Raw genomic sequence first — 27,736 nt, forward strand, 5'->3', positions numbered from 1 at the left:
ATGATACTGCGTAACAGCGCCTGGAACCCAGGAAGCAGGTGAGTGATTCCTCGCCCGCCGCTCCTGTCTGCCTCTGCATATCTGGAGGGGGAAGCGCCAGAAGGAGAGGATCCAGGTGAGAGAGGTGGAGGGTCTAGGGCAACTATGTTACTTATACTGGGGGCAACTATACTAGCTATACTGGGGCAATTATCTTACATACACTGGGGGCAACTATACAACCTACACTGGGGGCAACTATATGACCTACACTGAGGGCAAGGCAACTATACTAGCTATAATAGGGCAACTATACTGGGGGCAACTATACTAGCTATACTGGGGCAACTATACTACCTTCACAAGGGGCAACTATACTACCTACACTGGGGGCAACTATATGACCTACACCGAGGGCAAGGAAACTATACTAGCTATAATAGGGCAACTATACTGGGGGCAACTATACTAGCTATACTGGGGCAACTATACTACCTTCACAAGGGGCAACTATACTACCTACACTGGGGGCAACTATATGACCTACACTGAGGGCAAGGAAACTATACTAGCTATAATAGGGCAACTATACTGGGGGCAACTATACTAGCTATACTGGGGCAACTATACTACCTTCACAAGGGGCAACTATACTACCTACACTGGGGGCAACTATACTACCTATACTGGGGCAACTATACTAGCTATACTGGGGCAACTATACTAGCTATACTGGGGCAACTATACTACCTTCACTGGGGGCAACTATACTAGCTATACTGGGGGCAACTATACTACCTACACTGGGGGCAACTATACTACCTACATTGGGGGAAACAACTATATCAGCTATACTGGGGCAACTATACTACTTCCACTGGGGCAACTATACTAGCTACACTGGCCTGGGGCAACTATACTACCTACACGGGGGCAACTAAACTATCTATACTGGGGCAAATATACTACCTATACTGGGGCAACTATACTACCTTCACTGGGGGCAACTATACTAGCTATAGTGGGGGCAACTATACTACTTACACTGGGGGCAACTATACTACCTACCCTGGGGGAAACTATACTACCTATACTGGGGCAACTATACTAGCTATACTGGGGCAACTATACTAGCTATACTGGGGCAACTATACTACCTTCACTGGGGGCAACTATACTAGCTATAGTGGGGGCAACTATACTACTTACACTGGGGGCAACTATACTACCTACCCTGGGGGAAACTATACTACCTATACTGGGGCAACTATATTAGCTATACTGGGGCAACTATATTAGCTATACTGGGGCAACTATACTACTTTTTCTGGGTGCAACTATACTAGCTACAATGGCCTGGGGCAACGATACTAACTACACGGGGGCAACTAAACTATCTATACTGGGGCAAATATACTACCTATACTGGGTCAACTGTACTAGCTACCTATACTGGGGGCAACTTTACAACCTATACTAGGCCAACTTTATGGGGGGCAACTATATTACCTATACTGGGAGCACCTATACCAGGCATTACCCACCGTGGCACGCTTAGCATGCCACACTTACTTGTTTCCTTTTTGGGGGGGGGGGGGGGGAGGGGGGTGTCTTTTAATACCCAGAACCGGGTGTCAAATGATCTAGGTACACCACTGATCAGTGATGAGAATAAATATTGATTGACTAAGATTGCAGGTATTACGTTTGCCCAATGAAAGCCTGTAGCTGCAGGTTAATTAAGCAGGGGATAATAGACAGATTTAAATTGTACAATTCACTTTTTTTCTCCAGAGTTTTCATAGCTTGTCATAAAATGCCTTTTAAACCACTAGCAGGCAAGAAAATACTCAGAATAATTTTGATGGATTTTGATGATAATTATCTTGAACAGATAACGCAATAGAGAAGGTTATTGCATGTGGGCCCGAGTCTCTAAACTTTCTGCCCCTCTCTGCCTCTCTCACCCTATCCTCTCCTCCTTTCCTTTTGATATCACCCTCTCTACAAGAATTCCATTAGTGTGTCACTCTAGTTATTATAAGTATTTATGTAACATATATATATATATATATATACTGGATATACCGTATATACTCGCATATAAGCCGACCCGCATATAAGCCGACCCCCCAACTTTTCCCTGAAAAAACAGGGAAAAATGATTGACCCCCATATAAGCCGGGGGTAGGAAATGCTGGATTGGTGCAGCCCCCCAGTGTGTCCCAGTATAGCTAGTATAGTGCCCAGTATAGGTAGGTAGTGTCCAGTATAGCTAGTATAGTGCCCAGTATAGCTAGTAAAGTGCCCAGTATAGCCAGTATAGTGCCCAGTATAGCCAGTATAGTGCCCAGTAGAGCGCCCAGTATGGGTAGGTGGTGCCTCGGTTTAGCTAGTATAGTGCCCCAGTATGGCTAGTAAAGTGCCCAGTTTAGCCAGTATAGTGCCCAGTTTAGTTAGTATAGTGCCCAGTTTAGCCAGTATAGTGCCCAGTTTAGCCAGTATAGTGCCCATTTTAGCCAGTATAGTGCCCAGTTTAGCTAGTATAGTGCCCAGTTTAGCTAGTATAGTGCCCCAGTATGGCTAGTAAAGTGCCCAGTTTAGCCAGTATAGTGCCCAGATTAGCCAGTATAGTGCCCAGTTTAGCCAGTATAGTGCCCAGTTTAGCTAGTATAGTGCCCAGTTTAGCTAGTATAGTGCCCAGTTTAGCTAGTATAGTGCCCCAGTATGGCTAGTAAAGTGTCCAGTTTAGCCAGTATAGTGCCCAGTTTAGCCAGTATAGTTCCCAGATTAGCCAGTATAGTGCCCAGTTTAGCCAGTATAGTGCCCAGTTTAGCTAGTATAGTGCCCAGTTTAGCTAGTATAGTGCCCAGTTTAGCTAGTATAGTGCCCCAGTATGGCGAGTAAAGTGCCCAGTTTAGCCAGTATAGTGCCCAGTTTAGCCAGTATAGTGCCCAGATTAGCCAGTATAGTGCCCAGATTAGCCAGTATAGTGCCCAGATTAGCCAGTATAGTGCCCAGTTTAGCTAGTATAGTGCCCAGTTTAGCTAGTATAGTGCCCCAGTATGGCTAGTAAAGTGCCCAGTTTAGCCAGTATAGTGCCCAGTTTAGCCAGTATAGTGCCCAGTTTAGCTAGTATAGTGCCCAGTTTAGCTAGTATAGTGCCCCAGTATGGCTAGTAAAGTGCCCAGTTTAGCCAGTATAGTGCCCAGTTTAGCTAGTATAGTGCCCAGTTTAGCCAGTATAGTGCCCAGTTTAGCTAGTATAGTGCCCAGTTTAGCTAGTATAGTGCCCAGTTTAGCCAGTATAGTGCCCAGCATAGGTAGGTAGTGCTCCCCCCCAGCTCCCCGCTCCCCCGCGGCCGCCGCTGCTATTACCTGCTTAGGCAGCGGCCGCTTCCTAATCCGCGTTCCCCTTCAGAAAGTTTCTCAGAGTGTATCCCAGCAGCGCGCCCGGCGCTGCTGTGAGGATGCAGGGGGCAGGAATGAGCGCGGCTCCCTATAGCGGCGATCTGTATCGCCGTTACCAAGGGAACCGCTCTTTCCTGCCCCCTGCATCCTCACAGCAGCGCCGGGCGCGCTGCTGGGATACACTCTGAGAAACTTTCTGAAGGGGAACGCGGATTAGGAAGCGGCCGCTGCCTAAGCAGGTAATAGCAGCGGCGGCCGCGGGGGGAGCGGGGAGGGGGGGGGAGCGGGGTGCGGACCACCCACCACCCACCACCCACCACTAACCACTATACCACCAGGGAAGACTCGCATACAAGCCGACCCCCCAACTTTTGACCCCCTTTTTGGGGGTCAAAAATTCGGCTTGTATGCGAGTATATACGGTATATATATATATATAGTCTATTTCATGTCCTACCATAGAAATCTTATTATGATGTATTTATATAGCACTGACGTCTTCTGCAGCACATTACAGAGTACATAGTCATGTCACTGACTGTCCTCAGAGGGGCTCACAATCTAATCCTACCATAGTCATAATCTAATGTCCTACCATATTCTTATTATTATGTATTTATATAGCACTGACATGCTCTGCAGCACTTTACAGAGTACATAGTCATGTCACTGACTGACCTCAGAGGAGCTCACAATCTAATCCTACCATAGTCATAGTCTAATGTCCTACCATATTCTTATTATTATGTATTTATATAGCACTGACATGCTCTGCAGCACTTTACAGAGTACATAGTCATGTCACTGACTGTCCTCAGAGGAGCTCACAATCTATTCTACCATAGTCATTGTCTAATGTCCTACCATATTATTATTATGTATTTATATAGCAGTGACATCTTCTGCAGCACATTACAGAGTACATAGTCATGTCACTGACTGTCCTTAGAGGAGCTCACAATCTAATCCTACCACAGTCATAGTCTAATGTCCTACTGTATTATTATTATTATTATTATTATTATATACTTCTATAGCACTGACATCTTCTGCAGCACTTTACAGAGTACAGAGTCACGTCACTGACTGTCCTCAGAGGAGCTCAAAAATCTAATCCCTACCATAGTCATAGTCTAATGCCCTACTGTATAAATATTATGTATTTATATAGCACTGACATCTCCTGCAGCACTTTACAGAGTACATAGTCATGTCACTGACTGTCCTCAGAGGAGCTCACAATCTAATCCTACCATAGTCATAGTCTAATGTCCTACCATATTATTTTCATGTATTTATATAGTACTGGACATCATGTTAATTTTATGGGAAAACACTGCTTTTTTTGGATGGGGGGCAGAAAGTTTACCCAGTATGGGGCCCACAAATTTCTAAAGGTGGCCCTGCTGCTGCTGCAATGAGGGTGAAGAAAGAAAAAATTATAACAGAAGACACATGGATCAAGGAAAGAAGAAGAGAAGAGGAGATGCTTTCAATCAAGGAAAGAAGAAGAGAGAGAAAATTAAATTACATTGAGGCATGTATAAATAAGCGTTATACTAAAGGCAAGTATTGAAGAGCCAGGGATCCCTAAATAATATACATTTACTATTGACTACCCTTTGTTATGGACAAGTCGCATGGAATTTGCAAGTTTGCATCTTCTCCAGGGACCACGAAGGTGGAATACAGTCTAATAATAATAATTCTGTTTTCTACATCTGAGTATTCAGCTCCTTGGGGTCTATAGCTGTTCAGAAGCAGAGAAGCATCCAGTGAGTCTATAAATACTGTATATATGTATATTCCGAGCATTAATGTCATTTGTCGCTCCACCTGCAGGCACATTAGGTACGGTAAGTAAGAAACACACTTACTGGATTCAATGATACCCTGAACATTAGTCCTATACAAGCCATGCAAAGCGACTGCAAAGTGACTGAGTTATTGTATCCCGCAATATAAACACCAAAGTCAGCATGATTTAAAAAAAACAAAAAAGAACTGTACTTTTTCCTGTCTTGGATTCTGCTTTCTATCATTCTGAACACCTTTTACTTACAGGATAACTCCTAGTGAAGATTGTTTCTGTATGCTGGATGTGCTGGACACAGTCCTCCATAGTAATGCCCACAGGGAAAACTGTCCTCTGTAAATGTCATATTATCTTTACATAAAACATGAAAAGAGGACAAAAAAAAGCCTTTGTATTGCTATTTGCTGGTAATTACTGGAAATATATGTGGCATTTAGAATGTTAGTTAACGTTGATAGTTTTACTTTAAAGGGAACCAGAGAGGCCAGGAAAAAGATTTTATACATACCTGGGGCTTCCTCCAGCCCCATACGCACAGATCGCTCCCACGCCACCGCCCTCGGCTTCCAGTTCCGGGTCCCGTAGTTTCGGCCAGTCGGCGTCAGCACGCGGCCAATTGGCCGCATCACAGGGGCTCCCAGCATACCATTACGTGTGCGGCTGCATACTGCGCCGCCACACGCGTAAGGGTATGCTGGGAGCCCCTGTGATGCGGACAATTGGCCGCGTCCGCCGGAAGTGACGGGACCCGGTAACGGCAGATCCAGGAAGCAGAGGATGGCGGCGTGGGAGCGATACAGGTTTATGGGGCTGGAAGAAGCCCCAGGTATGTATAAAAGCTTTTTTTCTTTTTCTATGTCCGGCGTCTCTGGTTCCCTTTAAGGACGAGTTGAAACACACATGATCGTGACCCCACTGTGCAGGTGGCTGTAGAGACAGACAGAGGTGCCTGGCTCTTCTACTGACCACATATGCTATTGCTCCGTTGTCATTGCCTGATGAAGCGGGATCAAACCTGCGAAACGCGTTGCATATTTGGAGTTCATAAATAAAATATATTGACTGTCTTTACTACAGTCGTTGTGTGTCTACTTGGAGGAGGTAAGTCCACCACTGCCTCCTCTATTTACCAAGAATTTGTTTTTTAAGCTCATTTAGCTTCCTTTTATCCTCTTGGCGCCTCTGTTCTCCTGCATAAGGTGGCTGAAGAGGATCATTATCCAGGTAGGTGCTGGTTGCGTCAGATGCAGAAGGCAGCACTATACACTAGGTACCATTGGGAGAGAAGGGGAGAAGCAAAACAATTATAAGAAATGCCCCCCCCCCCCCCCCCAAGCTGTGATAAGAAGGACTTGTATCTTCCCTAAGTTGCCCTCATACTATGCCACTGCACATATTCTCCCTTCCCCACCCTAGAATTTTTTTCCGCTAAACACAATGGCCCGTATGCAATTCACTTTTTCTCCTATTTTTCCTCATAGGTGATAGATTTTCATTTTCTCTTTAAAATTACTTTTCACCAACACTTTGTAATTAAAAAAGGAACAAAAGTAGAAGAAAAAGTACCATCAAACTGATTTTGTTCATCTTCTTGCTTGCCGGGGTTTCAAAAGGGCATTTTTTTGACAAGGACTCATATGCAATTCACTTTTTTCTCCAGAGTTTTCTCCTAGGAGATAATTTTTCATCTTCTATTTAAAATAACTTTCCAGCATTTTTCAACTAAAAAAGTACTGAGAAGTAAGTACAAAAGTACTATCAAAATTATTTTTAGTATTTTCTTGCTTGCTGGCTTAGCATGCATTTTATTGACACATTCAAAAATATCACCTAGGAGAAAACTCAGGTGAAAAAGTGAATTGCATATGGGCCTGGGTGTTAAAATGACTTTTCAGCACTCTGCAATTGAAAAAGTATCAAAAAGTATGTGAAAAAGTACTGCCAAAATTATTGTAAGTATTTCCTTGCTTGTTGATTGTTAAAAAAGACATTTTAGTGACAAGTTGTGAAAATATCACCTTGGAGAAAACTAAGACGAAAAGCCCTTGTCATAAAAATATATCTTTTAAAGCGGTATCGTCACCATAAAAATAAAATTTCAACAGCAACTGGCCTGAGAGTATCTATATATATAAAATCGGATGTATGTGTGTGTGTGTGTGTGTGTGTGTATGTGTGTGTGTATGTGTGTGTGCGTGTGCGTGTGCGTGTGCGTGTGCGTGTGTGTGTGTGTGTGTGTGTGTGTGTGTGTGTGTGCCGCGATCACGCAAAAACGGCTTGACCGATTTGAACGAAACTTGGTACACAGATCCCTTACTACCTGGGATGATATGTTCTGGGGGTCTCGCGGCCCCCCTGCACACCTGGGCGGAGCTACAAACAGCAAATCAGATTCCACCCATTCAAGTCAATGGAAAAAATGTAAAAGTCTGCCATTCTCACAGTAATCAAGCCAGAGTCCCCACACATCGCACAGTTGGTCACTTGGTGACCGAGGTTACAAATCCAGGAAAAGTGGGTGGGGCATAAAACAGCCAATCAATATCTCAGCCGTTCATTTTAAATGGGAAAATGTAAACTGCAGCCATTCTTAGACTCTTAATCGCAGGGTTCTCAAACTTGATACACTTGGTCACTGGGTGGATGTGATTAAGATTCAAGAAAATGGGTGGAGCCTACAACAGCCAATCAAAATTCACATATTGATTTTCAAGGGGAATATTTAAACTGCTGCTATTCTTACACTTTTAATGGCAGAGACTTCAAACTTGCTACAGTCGGTCATTAGGTGACTGGGGTCCAAATTCGCTAAAGGGGTGGGGCCACATACAGCCAATTAGATTTCCTTGGTGGATAAACTGCTTCCATTCACACATTTTTGATGCCAGGAACCTGACAGCTCACAAACTTGGTCATTGAGTGACTGTGTGTCAAGGTTACAAAACGTGAGCGGAGCCAAAACAACTTTTACTGGGAAAATATAAACTGCAGCCATTCTTATACCGTTAATGGCAGGGTTCTCAAACTTTGCACAGTTGGTCATTGGGTGACAGATTAAGATTTTGGAAGGTGGGTGGAGCCTACAACAGCCAATAAAAATTCACCTTTTGATTGAGGGAATATTTCATCTGCTACCATTCTCTTATACTGGTAAAAGCAGATGCCTCAAACCTGGTACAGTTGGTCACTGGGTGACTAGGGTCCAAATTCAGGAAGGGGGCGGAGCCACAAACAGACAGATTTGTTTATTTTTCAATGGGAATATACAAAGTATTGATACCAAGGACCCCAAAGCTGATAAACTTGATAATTGAGTGACTGTATGTCAAGGTTAAAAAAGTGGGCGGTGCCAACAACTTCATTTTTTACATTGCAGGGTTCCCAAATGGTACACAATTGGCCACTGGGTGACTGGGATGAATATTCAGAAATGTGGGTGGAGCCTACAACAGCCAATCAAAATGTACCTATTGATTTTCAAGGGGAATATTCACATTGCTACCATTCTTACACTGTTAGTGGCAGAGGCCTCAAACCTGATACAGTCAGTCATTGGGTGACTGGGGTCCAAAATCCCTAAAGGGGTGGAGCCACAAACAGCCAATCTGATTTGTTAGATTGATTTCAGCCATTCTGTTATTGGCAGGGTTCTCAAACGTGACACAGTTGGCCACTGGGTGACTGGGACTAATATTCAGAAAAGTGGGTGGAGCCTACAGCAGCCAATCAAAATTCATCTTTTGATTTTCAAAGAGAATATTTACATTGCTGCCATTCATGCACTCTTAAAGGGAAGGTTCAGGGAGGGTGGGTAAAAAATAAAAATCAATTTCCACTTACCTGGGGCTTCCTCCAGCCCGTGGCAGGCAGGAGGTGCCCTCACCGCCGCTCCGCAGGCTCCCGGTGGTCTCCGGTGGCCGACCCGACCTGGCCAGGCCGGCTGCCAGGTCGGGCTCTTCTGCGCTCCAAGGCCCGGAACTTCTGCGTCCCACGCCGGCGCTCTGACGTCATCAGACGTCCTCCGGGCTCTACTGCGCAGGCGCAGAACTACTGCGCATGCGCAGTAGAGCCCGGAGGACGTCCGATGACGTCAGCGCGCCGGCGTGGGACGCAGAAGTTCCGGGCCTTGGAGCGCAGAAGAGCCCGACCTGGCAGCCGGCCTGGCCAGGTCGGGTCGGCCACCGGAGACCACCGGGAGCCTGCGGAGCGGCGGAGAGGGCACCTCCTGCCTGCCACGGGCTGGAGGAAGCCCCAGGTAAGTGGAAATTGATTTTTATTTTTTACCCACCCTCCCTGAACCTTCCCTTTAAAGGCAGAGGCCTAACATCTGCTACAGTCAGTCACTGGGAGACTGGGGTTTAAATTCTAAAGGGAGCGGGCCAAAAACAGCCAATCAGATTTGTTTAATTTCAATGGTAAAATGCAACTTATTGATGCCAAAAAACCCAAAGCTTATAAACTTGGTCACTGTTAATAGCAGAGGCCTCAAACCTGGTACAGTCGGTCATTAAGTGTTTGGGGTTCAAATTCAGTAAAGGGGTGGAGCCAAAAACAGCCAGATTTCTTTTCTGGATAAACTGCTTCCATTAGCACAATTTTCATGCCAGGATCCCAAAAGCTCACAAACTTGGTCAAGTGGGTGGAGTTAAAAACAGATTTTTCTGGGAAATTGTAAACTGCAGCCCTTCTTCACTGTTAATGGCAGGGTTCTCAAACTTACCATAGCTGGTTACTGGGTGACTGGGATTAATATTCAGAAAAGTGGGTGGAGCCTAAAAATGCCAATCAAAAATCACATGTCCCTTTTCAAGGAGAATATTAAAATTGCTGCCATTCTTGCACTGTTAATCGCACAAGCCTCAAACCTGGTACAGTTGGTCATTGGGTCACTGAGGTTCAAATTCAGAAAAGGGGACAGAGCCACAAACAATGAATCAGATTTGTTTCATTTCATGGGAAAATACAAATTATTGATGCCAAGGACCCCAAAACTCACAAACTTGGGCATTGAGTAGTGACTTTGTGTCCAGGTTACAAAAACACTGGGAAAGTGTAAACTGTGGCCCTTCTAACACTGTTTATTTCAGTGTTCCCAATCTTTGCCCAGATGGTCACTGAGTGATTGAGATTCATATTCAGGGAAGTGGGTTGAGCCTATAATAGCCAATCAAAATTCACCTGTTGATTTTCAAGTGGAATATTTAAATTGCTGCCATTTTTACACTGTTAATAGCAGATGCCTCAAACCTGCTACATTTGGTCATTGGGTGACTGGGGTTCAAATGCTGGAGAGGGGTGGAGCCACAAACAGCTGATTTGTTTAATTTCTATGGGAATATACAAATGATTGATGCCAAGGACCCCAAAGCTCACAAACTTGGCCATTGAGTGTTTGTGTATTAGGGTTAGAAAGTGGCCGGAGCCAACACAAGTCAAATACATACCCGGGCAATGCCGGGTCATCAGTGGGTGGAGACAAATACAAATGTCACTACGAAAATGTAACCTGCAGCCATTCTGTTAATGGCAGGGTTTTTAAACTTTGCACAGTTGGTCACTGGGTGACTGGGATTAATATTCAGAAAAGTGGGTGGAGCCTACAAAAGTGAATCAAACTTCACCTGTTGCTTTTCAAGGGGAATATTTAATTGCTACCATTCTTGAACTGTTAATGGCACAGGCCTCAAACCTGGTACAGTTGGTTATTGGGTGACTGGGGTTCAAATTCAGAAAAGGGGGTGGAGCCACACACAGCCATCAGATTTGTTTCATTTCAATGCAGATTATTGATACCAAAGACCGCAAAGCTCACAAACTTGGTCTAGAAAAAATGGGCGGAGCCAACACCAGCCAAATACATACCCGGGCAACGCCGGGCAATCAGCTAGTATATATATATATAGATATAGCTGACAGTTTTACACACTGCATATTATTGATCAATTCATATTACTAACTCAGTAGACCTAAAGGACTACGTGGAGCTAGAAGAAACCTCTAGTAAGTAAAAGCCAGCTATTTCATTCGTCTCAGGCAGTGCTGCTTGCGTATTTTCATCAGTAATTTTTGTATTGAAAATCTTATTTTCGATTCGAGAAAATGTTTGCGAAAAATAGCTGATATTTTTCCTGCGATTTGAAAAGTGTGAAAATGCGGGAAAACAATATTTTTACCGTGATTATTTTTTCCGTGAAAGCGCACAAAGTCTATAATATTTAATGTGAAAATTAGACGCAAAAAAATGCAAAAAATCACAAAACATTTTTGATGGAATTTTCGTTTAAAAATTGAATTTAACATTATTTTCACGAAAATGAATGCAAAAAGAATATTGACATTTTCGCTTATCACTAGTGTTGGGCGAACACCTAGATGTTCGGGTTCGCGAACGTTCGCCGAACATCGCCGCGTAAAGCTTCCTTACATGCTACATACCCCAAAACATACCCCAAATTTGCAGGGTATGTGCACCTTGGGAGTGGGTACAAGAGGAAAAAAAATATTTGAAAAAGAGCTTATAGTTTTTGAGAAAATTGATTGTAAAGTTTCAAAGGAAAAACTGTCTTTTAAATGTGGAAAATGTCATGTTTCTTTGCACAGGTAACATGCTTTTTGTCGCCATGCAGTCATAAATGTAATACAGAGAAGAGGTTCCAGGAAAAGGGACCGGTAACGCTAACCCAACACCAGCAGCAGCACACGTGATGGAACAGGAGGAGGAGGCGCAGGAGGAGAAGGCCACGCTTTTTGAGACACAACAACCCAGGCCTTGCATGAGGACAAGAAGCATGCGGATAGCATGCTTTTTACCGCCATGCAGTCATAAATGTAATAAAGATGAGAGGTTCCATAAACAGGGACCGGCAACGCTAACCCAGCAGCAGCAGCAGCACACGTGATGGAACAGGAGGAGGCGCAGGAGGAGAAGGCCACGCTTTGAGACACAACAACCCAGGCCTTGCATGAGGACAAGAAGCGTGCGGATAGCATGCTTTGTACCGCCATGCAGTCATAAATGTAATAAAGATAAGAGGTTCAATAAACAGGGACCGGGCGGCAACGCTAACCCAGCAGCAGCAGACGTGATGGAACAGGAGGAGGCGCAGGAGGAGAAGGCCACGCTTTCAGGCACAACTCAGGCCTTGCATGAGGACAAAAAAATGTGTGCGCAAAGCAATGCAATGAGTTTTCAGGACACAATGGGCTATTCGGAGGAGCTATTCCCACCCCCACAATCTTCTACCTGTGAAAGGTCAATGGAACAGCCACAAATGTTGTGCCCGGATTCACATCCTTTTTCTGTGGAAAATGCACCTCGCACTGAAATGCAAGGCGAGGCCGAGGATGAACATGATGTCAACAACTCAACATGACGCAAAATGGGGGCGGAACAGAAAGCTGCTTTCAATGTTTTGAAGGCCTTAATTGCCTCCGGTGGCCAGTTAGATGCATCATTCATCACACCCAAATCCCAGAGCAATGTGTGCAGGAATTTGAATCGCAGGAGGTGTACCGAGATCATCTGGACAAGTGACCAAGTGACCAAGTGACAAGTGACCAAGTGACAAGTGACAAAGTGAAAAGTGACAAAGTGACCAGTGACAAAGTGACAAAGTGACAAAGTGACTGACAAAGTGACAAAATGACAAAGTGACATAATGACAAAGTGACAAGTGACAAAGTGACAAAGTGACAAAGTGACAAGTGAGAGGTTGTTCTGGGGAGCTCTACTCCACTGCACACAGTCACATATGAGGAGAGGTCTCGTCGGGACTGCTGATCCTCCTCAGCTTGCTCAAAGCCTTGAGGGTTCCTGAAGATCCTCTGCTTGGAGTTCGCCGGGGTTCAGCTTGGTGTCGGGGTCGGCGGCGTCCTCCTCACTCCAACGTGGCAGATCTTCTGTTGAAGGAAAAAAAAAAAACATTTTTTATAGTCCAGTACCGCTTCTGAAGGACTCACCAAGAGATGCAGGAGCGCTTCAATCTAGCGCACCATCGCTCGCTGGGTGATGTCCCTCCCTACGCGCTGGAATTCTACGCTGCACATGCTAGCACGCTTTTGCGCAGTGCCGAGGCACATTCCAGCAGCTAGCTACCAAGCTTCTGTGGATCTGATTGGGCCACCATGTTGGATCTCTGCCAAGTCCTCCAAAATTTGAGCAATCCACGTTGCTTGTGACTGAGCAGTGACAACTCTACAGTCAGCATTACAATACCACTGCTGTGTTTACTGAAGAAATCAATGTTGAAGATGGAAACCGCTGGCATGATGCAAGTGGGGGAATCTGAAGATGAAAACGATCAGCGTGATGATACCAACATCAGGCAACCTGCCTCAGGAAACGCTGGTCCCAGCTATGACAAAGAACAGGAGGAGGAACAGCTGGAGTTGGAGCAGGAATTGGATGCCCCCACTGCCGAGGGACAGAGCGGTGCACGTTGGACTTCCACAATTTAGCGGGAATGGACAGCAGAAGAGGAAGAAAGTGATGCTGGTGACGAATATGGTGCATCACAACAATCACAACGCTCACAAGAACATGAAGACAGAGGAGTCTGGCAGGATTCTCTGGCACACATGGCTCAATTCATGCTGGACTGCATTGAACGCGGCCCGCGCATTATTCACTATTCATTATTTTTCATTATTCTGGACAACACCAATTACTGGGTTTATACCCAGTTTATACAAACACAATGTTAAAAAACTGATTGAAGAAAGTGTCAGACAGGTCAAAAATGGAACAATTCCAGCAGGCCCTTGAGGATGGAGACTTTAGAGAGGAGATTGACATCCTCCTCCTTCTCTAGCCAGTTGTACGCCGACAGACTGACTTCAGCAAACCCAGGAGGGCCAGGAGGGCAGCAAAGAACACAAGCTGCTGCTAGTGCCCAAAAGGGAATGGTATTGGCAGTGTCCTTGGAGTGGGAACATTTTCTGACACCCATGCAGCAGCCAACAGAACAGCAATCGGGCAGTTCCACGTCCTCCAACACCAATCGCCTGGAGAAGATGGTCAAGGACTACATGTCAGATGGCGTAGCTGTGTTGAACAATCCATCTGCAGACAGACGGTGAGTGTGACAGCACAGAAGGACCATGGCAACTCACTCATAGTACCACAGTTTGATAGTGCTGCCCAAAAAATGATATGGATCCGTGGACCCGGGCAGTACTGGGAAGTGGGAACGCAGATTTTAGTACCTAAACACACGATACAACATGTTTTCCGGGGTCGGACTCTGAGGCACATACAGATGGTCCCGATCATCATCCTCATCATACAACTCTTCTCCTGAGTCTGACCCACCACCTCTGCCACCCCAACATCCCCAGACACAGACCCCTCATCGTCCTCAACATTAACTTGGGATGCTGGCCTGAGCCCGACCTCCTCCTCCACATCAGGCCCCATCATCTCCTCAATGGCAGCCCTCAATAATCGCTCTGGCGCCGGACAGATGGACACAACGTTCTCCTCCGGGGAGGGCTGCTGCTGACCACTGGCTGCTGGGGTGGATGTTATAGCTTGCGTGGGGCGTTGGCTGTTGCTGTTGTTGGGAGTGCTGCTCACAGCGGAGGTCTCTGAGGAACTCATGGTGAGCTCATATAGTGGTTGACGTTGAGTGGAGTATTACTGATCCCAGCAATATACACACTGACTGGCAGAGTACGCAATGCTATATAGTGGTTGACGGTGAGTGAAGTACTACAGATCCCAGCAATATACACAGTGACTGGCAGTACAATGGTATGGGTGGGTGAGCAGAGTACTACAGATCCCAGCAATGCTATATAGTAATGGGGTGACTGAGTGAGCGGCAGTGTACTACTGTTCCCAGCAGACACAGAGTGGCAGTAAACACAATGCTATATAGTGTGGCTGAGCGAGGTACACAGAGTGGCAGTAAACACAATGCTATATAGTGTGGCTGAGCGAGCGGTGTACTACTATTCCCAGCAGACACAAAGTGGCAGTAAACACAATGCTATATAGTGTGGCTGAGCGAGCGGTGTAGTACTGTTCCCAGCAGACACAGAGTGGCAGTAAACACAATGCTATATAGTGTGGCTGAGCGAGGTACACAGAGTGACAGTAAACACAATGCTATATAGTGTGGCTGAGCGAGCGGTGTACTACTATTCCCAGCAGACACAGAGTGGCAGTAAACAGAATGCTATATAGTGTGGCTGAGCGAGGTACACAGAGTGGCAGTAAACACAATGCTATATAGTGTGGCTGAGCGAGCGGTGTACTACTATTCCCAGCAGACACAGAGTGGCAGTAAACAGAATGCTATATAGTGTGGCTGAGCGAGGTACACAGAGTGGCAGTAAACACAATGCTATATAGTGTGGCTGAGCGAGCGGTGTACTACTATTCCCAGCAGTGACACAATGACTGGGGGGACCCTGGCTAGCGTGGCTGGAGCGCGAACTACCCTGCCTGCCTACCCAAAGCTAAACCCACAGACAAATGGCGGAGATATGACGTGGTTCGGGTATTTATTTACCCAAACCACGTGACAGTTCGGCCAATCAGAGCGCGTTCGGGTCCGAACCACGTGACCCGTTCGGCCAATCACAGCGCTAGCCGAACGTTCGGGGAACGTTCGGCCATGCGCTCTTAGTTCGGCCATGTGGCCGAACGGTTTGGCCGAACACCATCAGGTGTTCGGCCGAACTCGAACATCACCCGAACAGGGTGATGTTCTGCAGAACCCGAACAGTGGTGAACACTGTTCGCCCAACACTACTTATCACTAGTCTCAGGTTTACTTAATGTTTGGGTAAAATGTCTCTATCGTGAGCTAAGAAAGATAGTTCATAATATTTCAAAGGTAGTTAGTGTCCAGGGTAATTTTTGAAAATATTCCACATTTGAATTGCTCTTACTGTAAAGAACCCCTTCCTAAATAGATGGCAAAACTTTTTTCCTCCAAAGGCAGATCATGTTCTTTGTATAAGCATTGGGATAAAAATCTTATCTGACAAGCTTATGTATTGCAAGAAATCCAAACGACCCCTGCGCTCCAGTCTAGGTTTTCAAGAGATCGTTCAACAATTCTCTAAAGCCTTTATGTTCCTGCTGCCCGGCTCTGCTCCAGAACTCTGGGGTGTGTGTGACTTTAAAACAAAAACAAGGAGCGCTCCATGGTGCATTAACATAAAAACAGTTTATTCCGCAATAAAAGTTTTATACTCACAATGTGCAAGTGTATAATTCGCTTGTCAGCGGTAAGCCTTTCCGCTTAGTACTCCGGCGGCTAAGACACTCACGCTGTGGCCAGCAGCGTGGTCCCGATGGTTTCCGTAGCTCGTCTCTGGAGGGGTGGGCGTGGCTTAGTTTCAGCGTGCTTGTAGCGTCATTACGCGTTTCGGCGCTCTGCGCCTTCGTCAGATCTTATACACTTGCACATTGTGAGTATAAAACTTTTATTGCGGAATAAACTGTTTTTATGTTAATGCACCATGGAGCGCTCCTTGTTTTTGTTTTAAAGCTTATGTATTGCCCTGCGAAGTATTTATAGATGTTAACCACATTACCTCCACTGACATGAGTCTCACTAAAGATTCCTGGATGTGAGACTCAGGTCCTGCACTAAAAGCTGCCTCCCTGATTGTGTGTGCCCTTGATGCTCATGCACTTGCATGCATGTGCCCATGCTAGTGCGTGCATTTGTGCACCCATACAATAGTGAATGATTGCTGCCATAGCAGAAATCATTCATGAAAACTAGTGAAGTGTTAACCCATACCTAACTTAAGATTTGTGGACACCCATAATGGCTGCACCAATGGCAATTGGATGCAATCCTTTGTTACTAAATGCAAAAGGATTGACTCTTGGGTGCATATGAAAAAAAGTAGAACATTTTAATATCAATAATCTGAAACATACAACAATCAATCTAAAACCCAATCATTGCACACATCATATCATAATCATATTGACACTAAAACATTAGCCGGGCTGACTCCAGAGAAGGGTTAAGGGACTGCAGTCTCCTATACCTAAATATTTTAGTCCATACACTGACCCACCATTGTTTATCAACCACTGGGTACTTAAAGTGAACCTCCAGACTAAAGATGTACTCCGCAGTACTGAAAAGGCTTGGTGTTTCTTTAACAGTTTCACAGCATCAGAACTTTGTTTTTCTCACCCAAGCCTCATTTTTAGCTGCATTTTTAGCTAAGCTCCGCCCCTTCAAAGAAAACTGCCTGGGCTTTTTTCCCCTGATGTTGTGCAAAGCATGATGGGATTTCTGATGTTGTTTTCATTGCCTAGCAACTGGGAGGGGTGATCAGGACACAGGACAGTTGGAACTGTGTTTCATGCTCCCTGTCACCTCCTTTCAAACAAAAAGATGGCTGCCCTCATGAAATCACAAACATTTGCCTGTTCTTTTAAAACAGGGTGGGTAAGAGATTATATTACCTATCTATTTTAATTAACATAACTAATGTAACTTAATGACAGTATGTTTGTTTAGGCTGAAGTTCCTCTTTAAGTATATTATTCCAGATCAAAATAGTTCCACAGGAAACTTTGCTGTTATTTAGATACCAGGCAGCTTATATATAAATCAATCCCAATCGCGGATAGCTAATGCAATGCCAGGCAGTCAATAAACCAATATAGGCTAATGCATGTATTCCAAAAACATAAGAAACGTATCCACAGTCAATTCCCAATCGCAGAATCGTGTGTGTAGCAGTTGAGCCAAAGTTCATGGAGAAGGTTTGTGCAAGCCAGCACTAGCAACAGCAGACATGCAGCAGCCAGGTAAAGTTTGTATGCGAAGCAGCAAATAGCAAAGGCAAAGCAGCAGTGTGCACATATGTTGTTACCCATCCATGATGGATCCACGGGCAGTCAGTAATCACCATACTTGAGTAGATGTACAATCCAGGGCTTAGGGTCAGGTGGAGACTCTGGTTGTCAGTGCCGGCTAGTTAAAGAGATGCCTAATTGCTCAACATGTTTTGCCGAGTTGAAAGCTAGAACATACTAGAAAAGGTACATAGACAGGCAACAATGATTGCATCCATATCGTTTGTCATTGCACAACAAACAATATGGAGGCAATCATTGTTGCCTGTCTATGTACCTTTTCTAGTATGTTCTTGTTTTCAATGTCCTTCCTATGATGTGGTGCCCAAAACTGTATCCCATACTTCAGATATGGCCTCACAAGTCATTTATACAGTGGAAATAGTATACTAGCATCTCGTGATTTTGTTTCCCGCTTTATGCATCCCAGAATTTTACTTGCTTTAGCTGCTCCTGCTTGGCATTGAACTTGGTTGCTTCACTTGTTATTAAAGAGAAATTCTAAGTCCTTCTCCAAGTGTTATGTTCCCCAGCTGTAAGCCATTTATTTTCTACTAGCCGACCCGCGGCGTAGCATACGCCGCATAATTATGAATGCCGGTCCTACACTTGCTGCCGAGCTTGAGGGGGTAGCGGGCAGGAAGAGGGTATTGGGCAGAGCGGCGGGGAGGGGGGTCGGACCCCCCTCCCTCACCTGGGTCCCCCATCTGTGTTCCCTCTCTAGAAGAAGTTTAGCAGCAGCCGCTGCCAGGCATGCTCTCCGAATTCAGGTGAAACCCGGATAGTTGCTATCCGGATTTCATCCTGTTAATTACATCACCTGTGCGGGCTGGGCGGGGGGGTCAATCTTACCTAGCTGACGTCTTCTTCGTCCGTCCTTCGGCGCCTCCCACGATGCGGTCCAATCCGGCGTCACGTGACTACAAACACTTCCTGAAGGAGGTTGAAGGAGGAAGTGTATAGTCACGTGATGCCGGATCGGACCGCATCGTGGGAGGCGCTGAAGGACGGACGAAGAAGACGTCAGCTAGGTAAGAATGACCCCTCCCGCCTAGCCCACACAGGTGATGTAATTAACAGGGTGAAATCCGAATAGTAACTATCCGGGTTTCACCCGAATTCGAATTTGGAGAGCATGCCTGGTCGCCGCTATTAGTAAGAGGCAGCGGGCGGGGATGACTCACCTCTTCCGCGTTCCAGCGTGCGTTCCACTGTTGTCACTTCCTGCAATGCCGCCCACTGTATTGTAAGTGGATGGCATTGCAGGAAGTGACGACAGTGGAATGCACGCTGGAACGCGGAAGAGGTGAGTCATCCCCGCCCACTGCCTCTTCCTAATAGCAGCAGCTGCTGCTGAACTTACTGTGAAAAAAGGTATATGGAAAAAACGGTATCTCAGGTCTATGATTACCTGTACACTGGCCGGTGCCTAGCCTCAGCTGGACTGCTCATACAGCTCGTGCAAGATCAAAATCAAAAAAAGAGACGGCACACCACTGGCTCTGCAAAACTTGCTGTGTATTAAGCGAACAAACACTACATGTTACGGATCAGCGATCCGTTATACACCTGATGAAGGATCGCTGATCCGTAACATGTAGTGTTTGTTCGCTTAATACACAGCAAGTTTTGCAGAGCCAGTGGTGTGCCGTCTCTTTTTTTGATTTTGATGCTGCTGAACTTACGCTAAGGAAAACAAAAGTTTGTTTTCTTAAAACAGAAAGAATTTGCGATAATTCAGGTTGGAGTGAGCTTGAGATGTCTCCCAGTACATCACTGCTGAATATATGCAAATTACCCATTGTTGCCTTTAGAAGCTAAACACACCTCCAGAACCGCTGGAATACAATGATGTGTCAGCTTGTTAATTTGTACAGAGCCATAATAATCCAACATGCATACAGACTGTTTCGGATTAGTTGATCCTCATCAGTGCATGGCATGGATTAATTTGGCTCTATCGAGTAGGGCTTGTAACACCGAGAGGTACAGACTAACCAGCAAGCTCATGGTGAACCAGAACTCATTAGAGTGTATATATTATAGAACTTAAGCTAGAGGGGCTGCGTAGATGGGGGACCCAGGTGAGGGAGGGGGGGTCCTCCCCCCTCCCCGCTGCTCTGCCCAATACCCCCTTTCTACCCGCTACCCCCTACAGCTCGGCAGCAAGTGTAGGACCGGCCCTGGGGGCAGGGTGCTACTTCTTCTTCTTGCTTGGACCAGCCCCTTCTTCTTGCTTGGTCCGGCCCTGGGGGCAGGGCACTACTTCTTCTTCTTGCTTGGACCAGCCCCTTCTTCTTGCTTGCACCGGCCCTGGGGGCAGGGCACTACTTCTTCTTCTTGCTTGAAGGTTGAGGCACTTACTGAATTATATATATAGATGGTGTTCTATGATTAGCACATCCAAGGAGAATATGACCTTACATTTATCTATATTAAATCTCATCTGCCATTAAGTACATGAATGCAAGTTATCCCAATCAAAGGAAAATGAATGTAACAAGTAAACAGAGATAAAAAGGAGAGTACTGGGGCCAAGCCTACAGCTAGGCACAAAAAGAAAACAAAAAACACCAGTTGGGTACTTTGGAGTAGACATCTGTTTTAAGGGGAGGAATGTATTGAGATGTACCTAGCAATACATGGAAATTCTAATTGTGTAGGTGGCAACCAAATTGAGATTCTAACCATGCATTCCAAATCTTCAAAAGGATGTGTATATTACTCTTAAGATAACTGTTTAAACAATAGGTTATTTAAACAGACATTAAAGTGAAAAAAAAATATATGATATAATGATTTGTATGTGTAGTACAGCTAAGAAATAAAACATTTGGAACAGAGACACAAGTCTAATATTGTTTCCAGTACAGGAAGAGTTAAGAAACTGTAGTTATCTATGCAAAAGAGCCATTGAGCTCCATGACTTTCAAAGTCACAGAGAGCTCTGTCTTCTGAAGCTTGTTATCTCAACTGTCAGTTATTGTATTTTCTATTTCTCTGCAGAGAAGGGTTTATAAGCTCAGTAGGCTGCTCTGTAAAATCATTCAGAATGCTGAGTAGTGTGTAAACTGCAGATATTAGAGAATGATCTAACTGAAAATAAAAATATGAGAATATTTTCTTTGCTACTAATGTTCTAGTAATTATCCGTACTACACAACCAATTCATTATATCATCATTTTTTTTACTTCTCTTTAAGCCTGGTATACATATTTGAAAACCTAGCATACACTTTCAATTATGATTAGCCAATAACTGACCAATTTTACCACCTCCATATAGGATGAAGGTCAACAGATATTGAATACTATGAGCAGATTGTGTAGATAAAACCTCATACTACATTGATTGGCCAATTGATTGATCATTGATCATTGATTGGCCAATCATAATTGAAAGTGTGTACCAGGCTTAAAGAGACACTGAAGCGAAAAAAAATGATGATATTATGATTTGTATGTGTAGCACAGCTAAGAAATAAAACATTAAGATCAGATAAATCAGTCTAATTGTTTCCAGTACAGGAAGAGTTAAGAAACTCCAGTTGTTATCTCTATGCAAAAAAGCCATTAATCTCTACGACTTTCAAAGTCGAGGAGAGGGCTGTCTTCTGACTTTTATTATCTCAACTGTAAGTGAACAGTTTTCTTTTTCTCTGCTAGAGGAGAGGTCATTAGTTCACAGACTGCTCTGAAAGACTCATTTTGAATGCTGAGTGTTGTGTAATCTGCACATATTAGAGAATGATGCAATGTTAGAAAAAACACTATATACCTGAAAATAAAAATATGAGGATATTTTCTTTGCTGCTAATCTTCTAGTAATTATTCATAGTACACAACCAATTCATTATATCATATATGTTTTTTCGCTTCAGTGTCTCTTTAAAGAAAACCTGAACTGAAAGTTAAAAGTCAAAATAAACATACACAAGTCCTACTTGCCTCCTGTGTAGTCTACTCCTCAATCTCTTTCTCCTCTCCTGCGTCCCATTTGTCCTCTGTGATCAATGGAATTCTCCGTCCTCCATTTTGAAAATTGCCATTACCCCATAACAGCTTCCTGGTCAGCACACAGTTAAACTGTAACATTGCCCACTTGGGTCCTAGGGAAACATGGACACATCAGTTCTCCTCTCAGCTGTAACTGACAGCAACTGATATTTTACTGACAGCAACTGATATATTTCAGATCTGACAAAATATTGTCAGAACTGGAAGGGATCACTGTAAGAAGAAAATGGTGAGCTTCTGAGAGGCACTGATGGCAAGGTAACTATGTAATGTTCATTTGAAGTTACCTCATGTGTTTATTTTAAATAATTTTACTCAGTACAGGTTCCCTTTAAGGGTGCATACATACATTCAGTTGTGATTGTCCAGTCACTGAACAGTTTTACCACGTCCATGTAGCATAAAGGCCAGCAGCAACAGATTGTGTTGGCAAGCTCTCATACTACATGGAAGTGGTCAAATTGGCCAGTGATTGGCCAGTCATAATTGGACATGTGTATCAGGCTTAAGAGTGCATACACACATTCAATTTTGATTGACAGATGATTGGCCAATTTTACCACTTCCATATAGGATGAGGAACGGCGGATTTTGACTACAGGTAGTCCCCGGGTTACGAACGCCCGACTTACGAACGACCCCGACCCGCCTCGATGACGTCACGCAGCCCGGGGACTACCTCTTGTGCCCACTTTACTAATGCAGAGTATGCACAGCGGAAGGCGCAACAATTCTCACCTGCTACCATGGCTGCTCCGGGCCAATCAGCGGCATCCTCTCACCTCTCAATATTCCTCCCGGCGGCTTCCCTAGCGTCGCGTAATGACGAAATCAGAAGGAGCCATGGGGTTTCCTTCTGATTGCGTCATTACGCAACGCTAGTGAAGCCGCCGGGAGGAATATTGAGGGGTGAGAGGTTGCCGCTGATTGGCCCGGAGCCACAATGGAAGAGGTAAGACTTGTTGCGTCTTCCGCTGTGCATACTCTGCATTAGGGGCCACGAGAGACACAGGGGGGCACGAGTGACACAGGGGGGCACGAGAGACACAGGGGGGCATGAGAGACACAGGGGGGCGCGAGAGAGACACAGGGGGGCACGAGAGACACAGGGGGCGCGAGAGAGACACAGGGGGGCACGAGAGACACAGGGGGCACGAGAGACACAGGGGGGCGCGAGAGACACAGGGGGGCGCGAGAGACACAGGGGGCCACGAGAGTCACAGGGGGCCACGAGAGACACAGGGGGCTACGAGAGACACAGGGGGGCACAAGAGACACAGGGGGGCATGAGAGACACAGGGGGGCCACGAGAGACACAGGGGGCCACGAGAGACAGAGGGGGCAGAGATGATACAGAGGGGGGACACTGAAAGCACAGGGGACAGAGATAGCACAGCGTCCCGACTTAAGGACGGATTCAGGTTAAGAATGAGCCTACAGTCCCTATCTCGTTCGTAAACCGGGGACTACCTGTATTATGAAAAAATTCTGTAGGCCTAGATATGTGCACACATGCTTAGGGCCTCAGGGATAACCTAGGCCAGGAACATTCCAAGTTGTAGCAAGAACAGAGGGTGCATCTATTATGTGTCTAGGTTCCCTTCCCTGTACAGTTTATGTCCTTCTCTTTAGTCCCATTGAAATATTAACAGCACCCTCTTATTTAATTGTTTCCTTCAGATGTGGTTCCTTGTCAAAGAGTTCCTCAGAACCTTTGAAGGTAAGAAATTGGTTATTTTAGTAGATAACTTCTCAGTCTTCAGTCAAGCATCACATTAAAGAGACACTGAAGCGAAAAAAAACTATATGATATAATGAATTGGTTGTGTAGTACGGATAATTACTAGAGCATTAGTAGCAAAGAAAATAGTTTCATATTTTTATTTTCAGTTATATAGTGTTTTTTATAACATTGCATCATTCTCTAATATTTGCAGTTCACAGATTACACTCAGCATTCTAAATGATTTCACAGAGCAGGCTAGTGACCCTTTGAACTTTCCTCTGCAGAAAAAAACAAAATACAGTGACAGACACTTGAGATAATAAGCTTCAGAAGACAAAGCTCTCCGCGACTTTGAAAGTTGTGGAGAGATCAGTGGCTCTTTTGCATAGAAAACAACTGGAGTTTCTGAACGCTTTCTGTACTGGAAACAATATTATACTCATATCTCTGCTGCTAATGTTTTATTTATTATCTGTACTACACATACAAATCATTATATCATGAGTTTATTTTCACTTCAGATTCCCTTTAATTAATAACAAAATGTTTCTCTTCTGTACCTAGGTGACTACCCAACTTTACAGTTGTAATACAGGTAAGCTCCAATATATCTGTTAAGCTGATAGTAAATAACCAACTAATTTTCGGTTCTTATTCCATTCAGGTGCAGGTAAGTGACATTTACCATATTTTTATGGACTATAAGACCTTCCGGACTATAAGACACACATGGAAGAAGAAGAAAGAATGACTAGCACTGCAACGTACATTTATTCTTCAAAAAGTAAGGCACAGTCCAAATGCATAAATACAAAACAGTAGTGCAGCATACATGGACCTACCGGTGCTCGGAGGTGTGGTGGTGACAGTGGGTGCTGGGCACTGCTCGCCTGACGGCCGTTTCATGCTGTGTTGCGCTTCTACGGGGCTGGAGGGCAAACTCCCACTATCCAAGCTTAAATGGGCTCTAAGGACGGCATTCGGCGTGTCCACGCCTGCAAAATCTGCCCACTTCCTTTAAGGGCAACAAATAGCACAGTGGAATGCAAACTTGTTCCACCGAAACTTCCTGGCAGTGGTCTCATCTCCCTCTTATGGCATCCTTTGCAGACCAAACTTATTAAAGCGGAATATAACCCTGCATTTCATCTTTGCTCTAAAACATTATTTACAGCATATTATATGCAACCAGCATTTTTTTTTTACTAGACCAGCATTGGAAGGGTTACACACAGAGCTTTAAAGTTCCGTGGAGAGAACTGCTCCCCGCAGCTGAAGTTTAGATAGATACATTTAATTAAACAGAATGTAACAAGTGTGGAATGTGACTCACTCTCTCTGACTGTGCAGGAGCTGGAGGACAGCCAAAGAGTGTGTAACATTCCTCACTTGTTATATTCTGTTTACTTAAATATATGTATCTAAACTTCGGCTGCGGGGAGCAGTTCTCTCCACAGAACTTTAAAGCTCTGTGTTAACCCTTCCAATGCTGGTCTAGTAAAAAAAAAAATGCTGGTTGCATATAATATTCTGAAATAATGTATTAGAGCAAAGTTGAAATGCAGGGTTATATTCCGCTTTAAATGGCTGCAAAATGCTATTGCATGCATTGGATGCCAATAGGGGAATAGGTGCCATCTAGTGGCCAAATAAAATATGACTGGTGAAGGAAAAATATATATAGTGCATTTACATTAAAGCATTAACTGGAGCAGTAGACGCCACTCTAAGTGGCATAGCATGCACATAGAAAAGGGTGAATCGTGCATACGTGAAAACATCAATAAAAATGTATATAATTGCAAAATTATGTGATACTTTATGCAATACACCATATTAGTCAAAAGTGGCAAAAGTGGGGACTGGGTGGGAACGGACTGGTTTAAAATGATGCATTGCCATCATAAATATCTGCATAATATGGTGCCCAATATGGTGCCTACGGTGGTGCCCAAAAATGAGCATTCTTTTTTCTATGCATTGGAGGTGGTGGGGGTGGTTTAGGTTAGCCGTAGGGGGATGGGTAAATTTAGGTGTCGGGGGGGGGGGGGGGGTTCAATGAGAATCGGGTTGTGTTTAGCTATAGTAAAATATCGGTATCTATTACTGATATTTTACTTTCCTCATTAGCACTTTAAGAGTTGAATATTGATACCGATATGTTTGTGTGGCCATCACTAAATCTCTGATTTAAGCAGGAAGAAGAAAGATTAAAGAATATGTCCAACAATAACTCCATCTTCCTGCTTCTGGGACTGGTGGAGATGGAAACACAAAAGTACCTCTATTTTTGCTTCTCCTTAATGATCTACTTGTTTATCTTATCAATGAACTGCATCATTCTATTTGTGGTATTGAAGGAGAGAAGTCTCCATGAACCCATGTATATTCTCATAGCCATCCTGGTCCTCAATGAGATTTTGGGTAGCTCCTCTTTCTTGCCAAAACTGACAGTTGACTTGATCACGTCCTCCAAGACAATCTCTTGTATTGACTGTCTTATCCAAATTTTTTGTGTTACCTTTTTTACTTGCGTTGAAGTGAGTATTTTTACCGTCATGGCCTATGACCGATACTTGGCCATATGTCACCCTTTGCACTACTTTGCCTTGATGAACAATGAGAAGGCCGTGAAGCTAATTGGTGGATGTTGGGTGATCCTCTTTGTACTTACTGTTTTTCTTATTATTTTAACAGAGGCGCTTCCTCTGTGCGGAGACACAATTAACAATATCTTTTGTGAGAACATGTCCATGGTTATCCTTTCCTGCGTAGATTCTACCACTAGCAGACTGTATACCATCTCCTCATTCATCACCTACTTGGTCTGTAGCATTGGGGTCACCATGTTTTCCTATCTGAGGATAATCTTTGTCTGCCTGAGACTTTCAGAAGAGTCTCGTCAGAAGGCTGTCCACACCCTTGTGACCCATCTACTCAACTTCTCCATCTTTCTGATTGGAGTCTTATTTATTGTGCGTCGGTACAGACTGGGGACTGATAATATATCCCTGACTTCACACGTTCTGCTGTCAGCGACAGCTGTGGTGTGCCCACCACCAATATGTAATCCTCTGATCTACGGACTTCGGACTCAGGCTCTGAGAGTGAAGGTCATCCAACATTTGCAGAATTTACATTTTAGAAGAGCATAAGTAACATTTTAAAACAAACCTCATTCATACTTAATACAAATGGAAACAAACGTCTAAACAAATGATTTTTAAAATACCCCTGAACCAGGGTAAATCTAGGAAATTTAGCCCATGGTGGGCTAGATTGTGGTAGTGTGCTGACGCTGCTCATTGTCCTTAGGGCCCCTCCTTACCCAGCCTGCTCCACATTCCTCCAAGCAGCACAGAGCTATTCTAAAGTATGCAGACGCAAGTTTTGAGCAGTGCTCACATTGAACTTGCGTTTGCGCAGTTCTGGATCAGGTACCATCACTAGGGAGAGCTTCTTGGTTTTCATTATGGACTATTTAAGATTGACTTATTGACATTCAAATCCTTTCACAATCTGAGCCCTGGATACCTGAAGGATTTCTTACAACTGCATCACACTTCCCACAATTGTAGATCAGCAGGATAGAATAAGGGCCCTGTCCCATCAAAAAGCATTATTTAGGGCACTTTCATTAAAAAAAAAAAAAAAAAACGTCTCCATTGACTTACATATTTGTAGTGGAACCGCACTCCAATGGCCAGATCCCTTCCCCCGGGTACCGCCAGTGTATATACAGCCAGGCAAACAACTGAGGTCCGCACAATCTTCAAACCGTTTTCAAATCTTTGTTATCAAAAATTAAAACATAATGCTATAAGCAGCAACAGTCAGCTGTTTCGGGCTCCTGCCCTTCCTCAAGCCTGCCCTTCCTCAAGCCGCCCTTCCTCAAGCCTCAGTACAATTGTGGCAAACTTGCTGAGATCGCAATTTTTTTGAAAAAATCA

The 27,736-nt window shown here is 44.5% G+C and overlaps 1 protein-coding gene across 1 annotated transcript; it reads left to right on the forward strand.

The window, feature by feature from the left end:
• Positions 1-26,941, forward strand: LOC137544730 (olfactory receptor 4B13-like). The gene is made up of 4 exons (XM_068265822.1): positions 1-38; positions 23,741-23,780; positions 24,451-24,456; positions 25,985-26,941. Exons 1-4 carry the CDS (start codon positions 1-3, stop codon positions 26,939-26,941), a joined length of 1,041 nt encoding a protein of 346 aa, XP_068121923.1.
• The last annotated feature ends 795 nt before the right edge of the window (positions 26,942-27,736 follow it).

Source organism: Hyperolius riggenbachi, chromosome 2 (assembly GCF_040937935.1).
Source record: "Hyperolius riggenbachi isolate aHypRig1 chromosome 2, aHypRig1.pri, whole genome shotgun sequence".
NCBI classification, from domain to species: Eukaryota; Metazoa; Chordata; class Amphibia; order Anura; family Hyperoliidae; genus Hyperolius; species Hyperolius riggenbachi.

What these genes read in the sequence shown, in the direction of transcription:
- LOC137544730 (XM_068265822.1), top strand. Translation starts at nt 1, where the DNA reads ATGATACTGCGTAACAGCGCCTGGAACCCAGGAAGCAG. An exon ending in GCCTGGAACCCAGGAAGCAG is followed by an intron (nt 39 to 23,740) that starts GTGAGTGATTCC and finishes TGTTTCCTTCAG; the next exon opens with ATGTGGTTCCTTGTCAAAGA.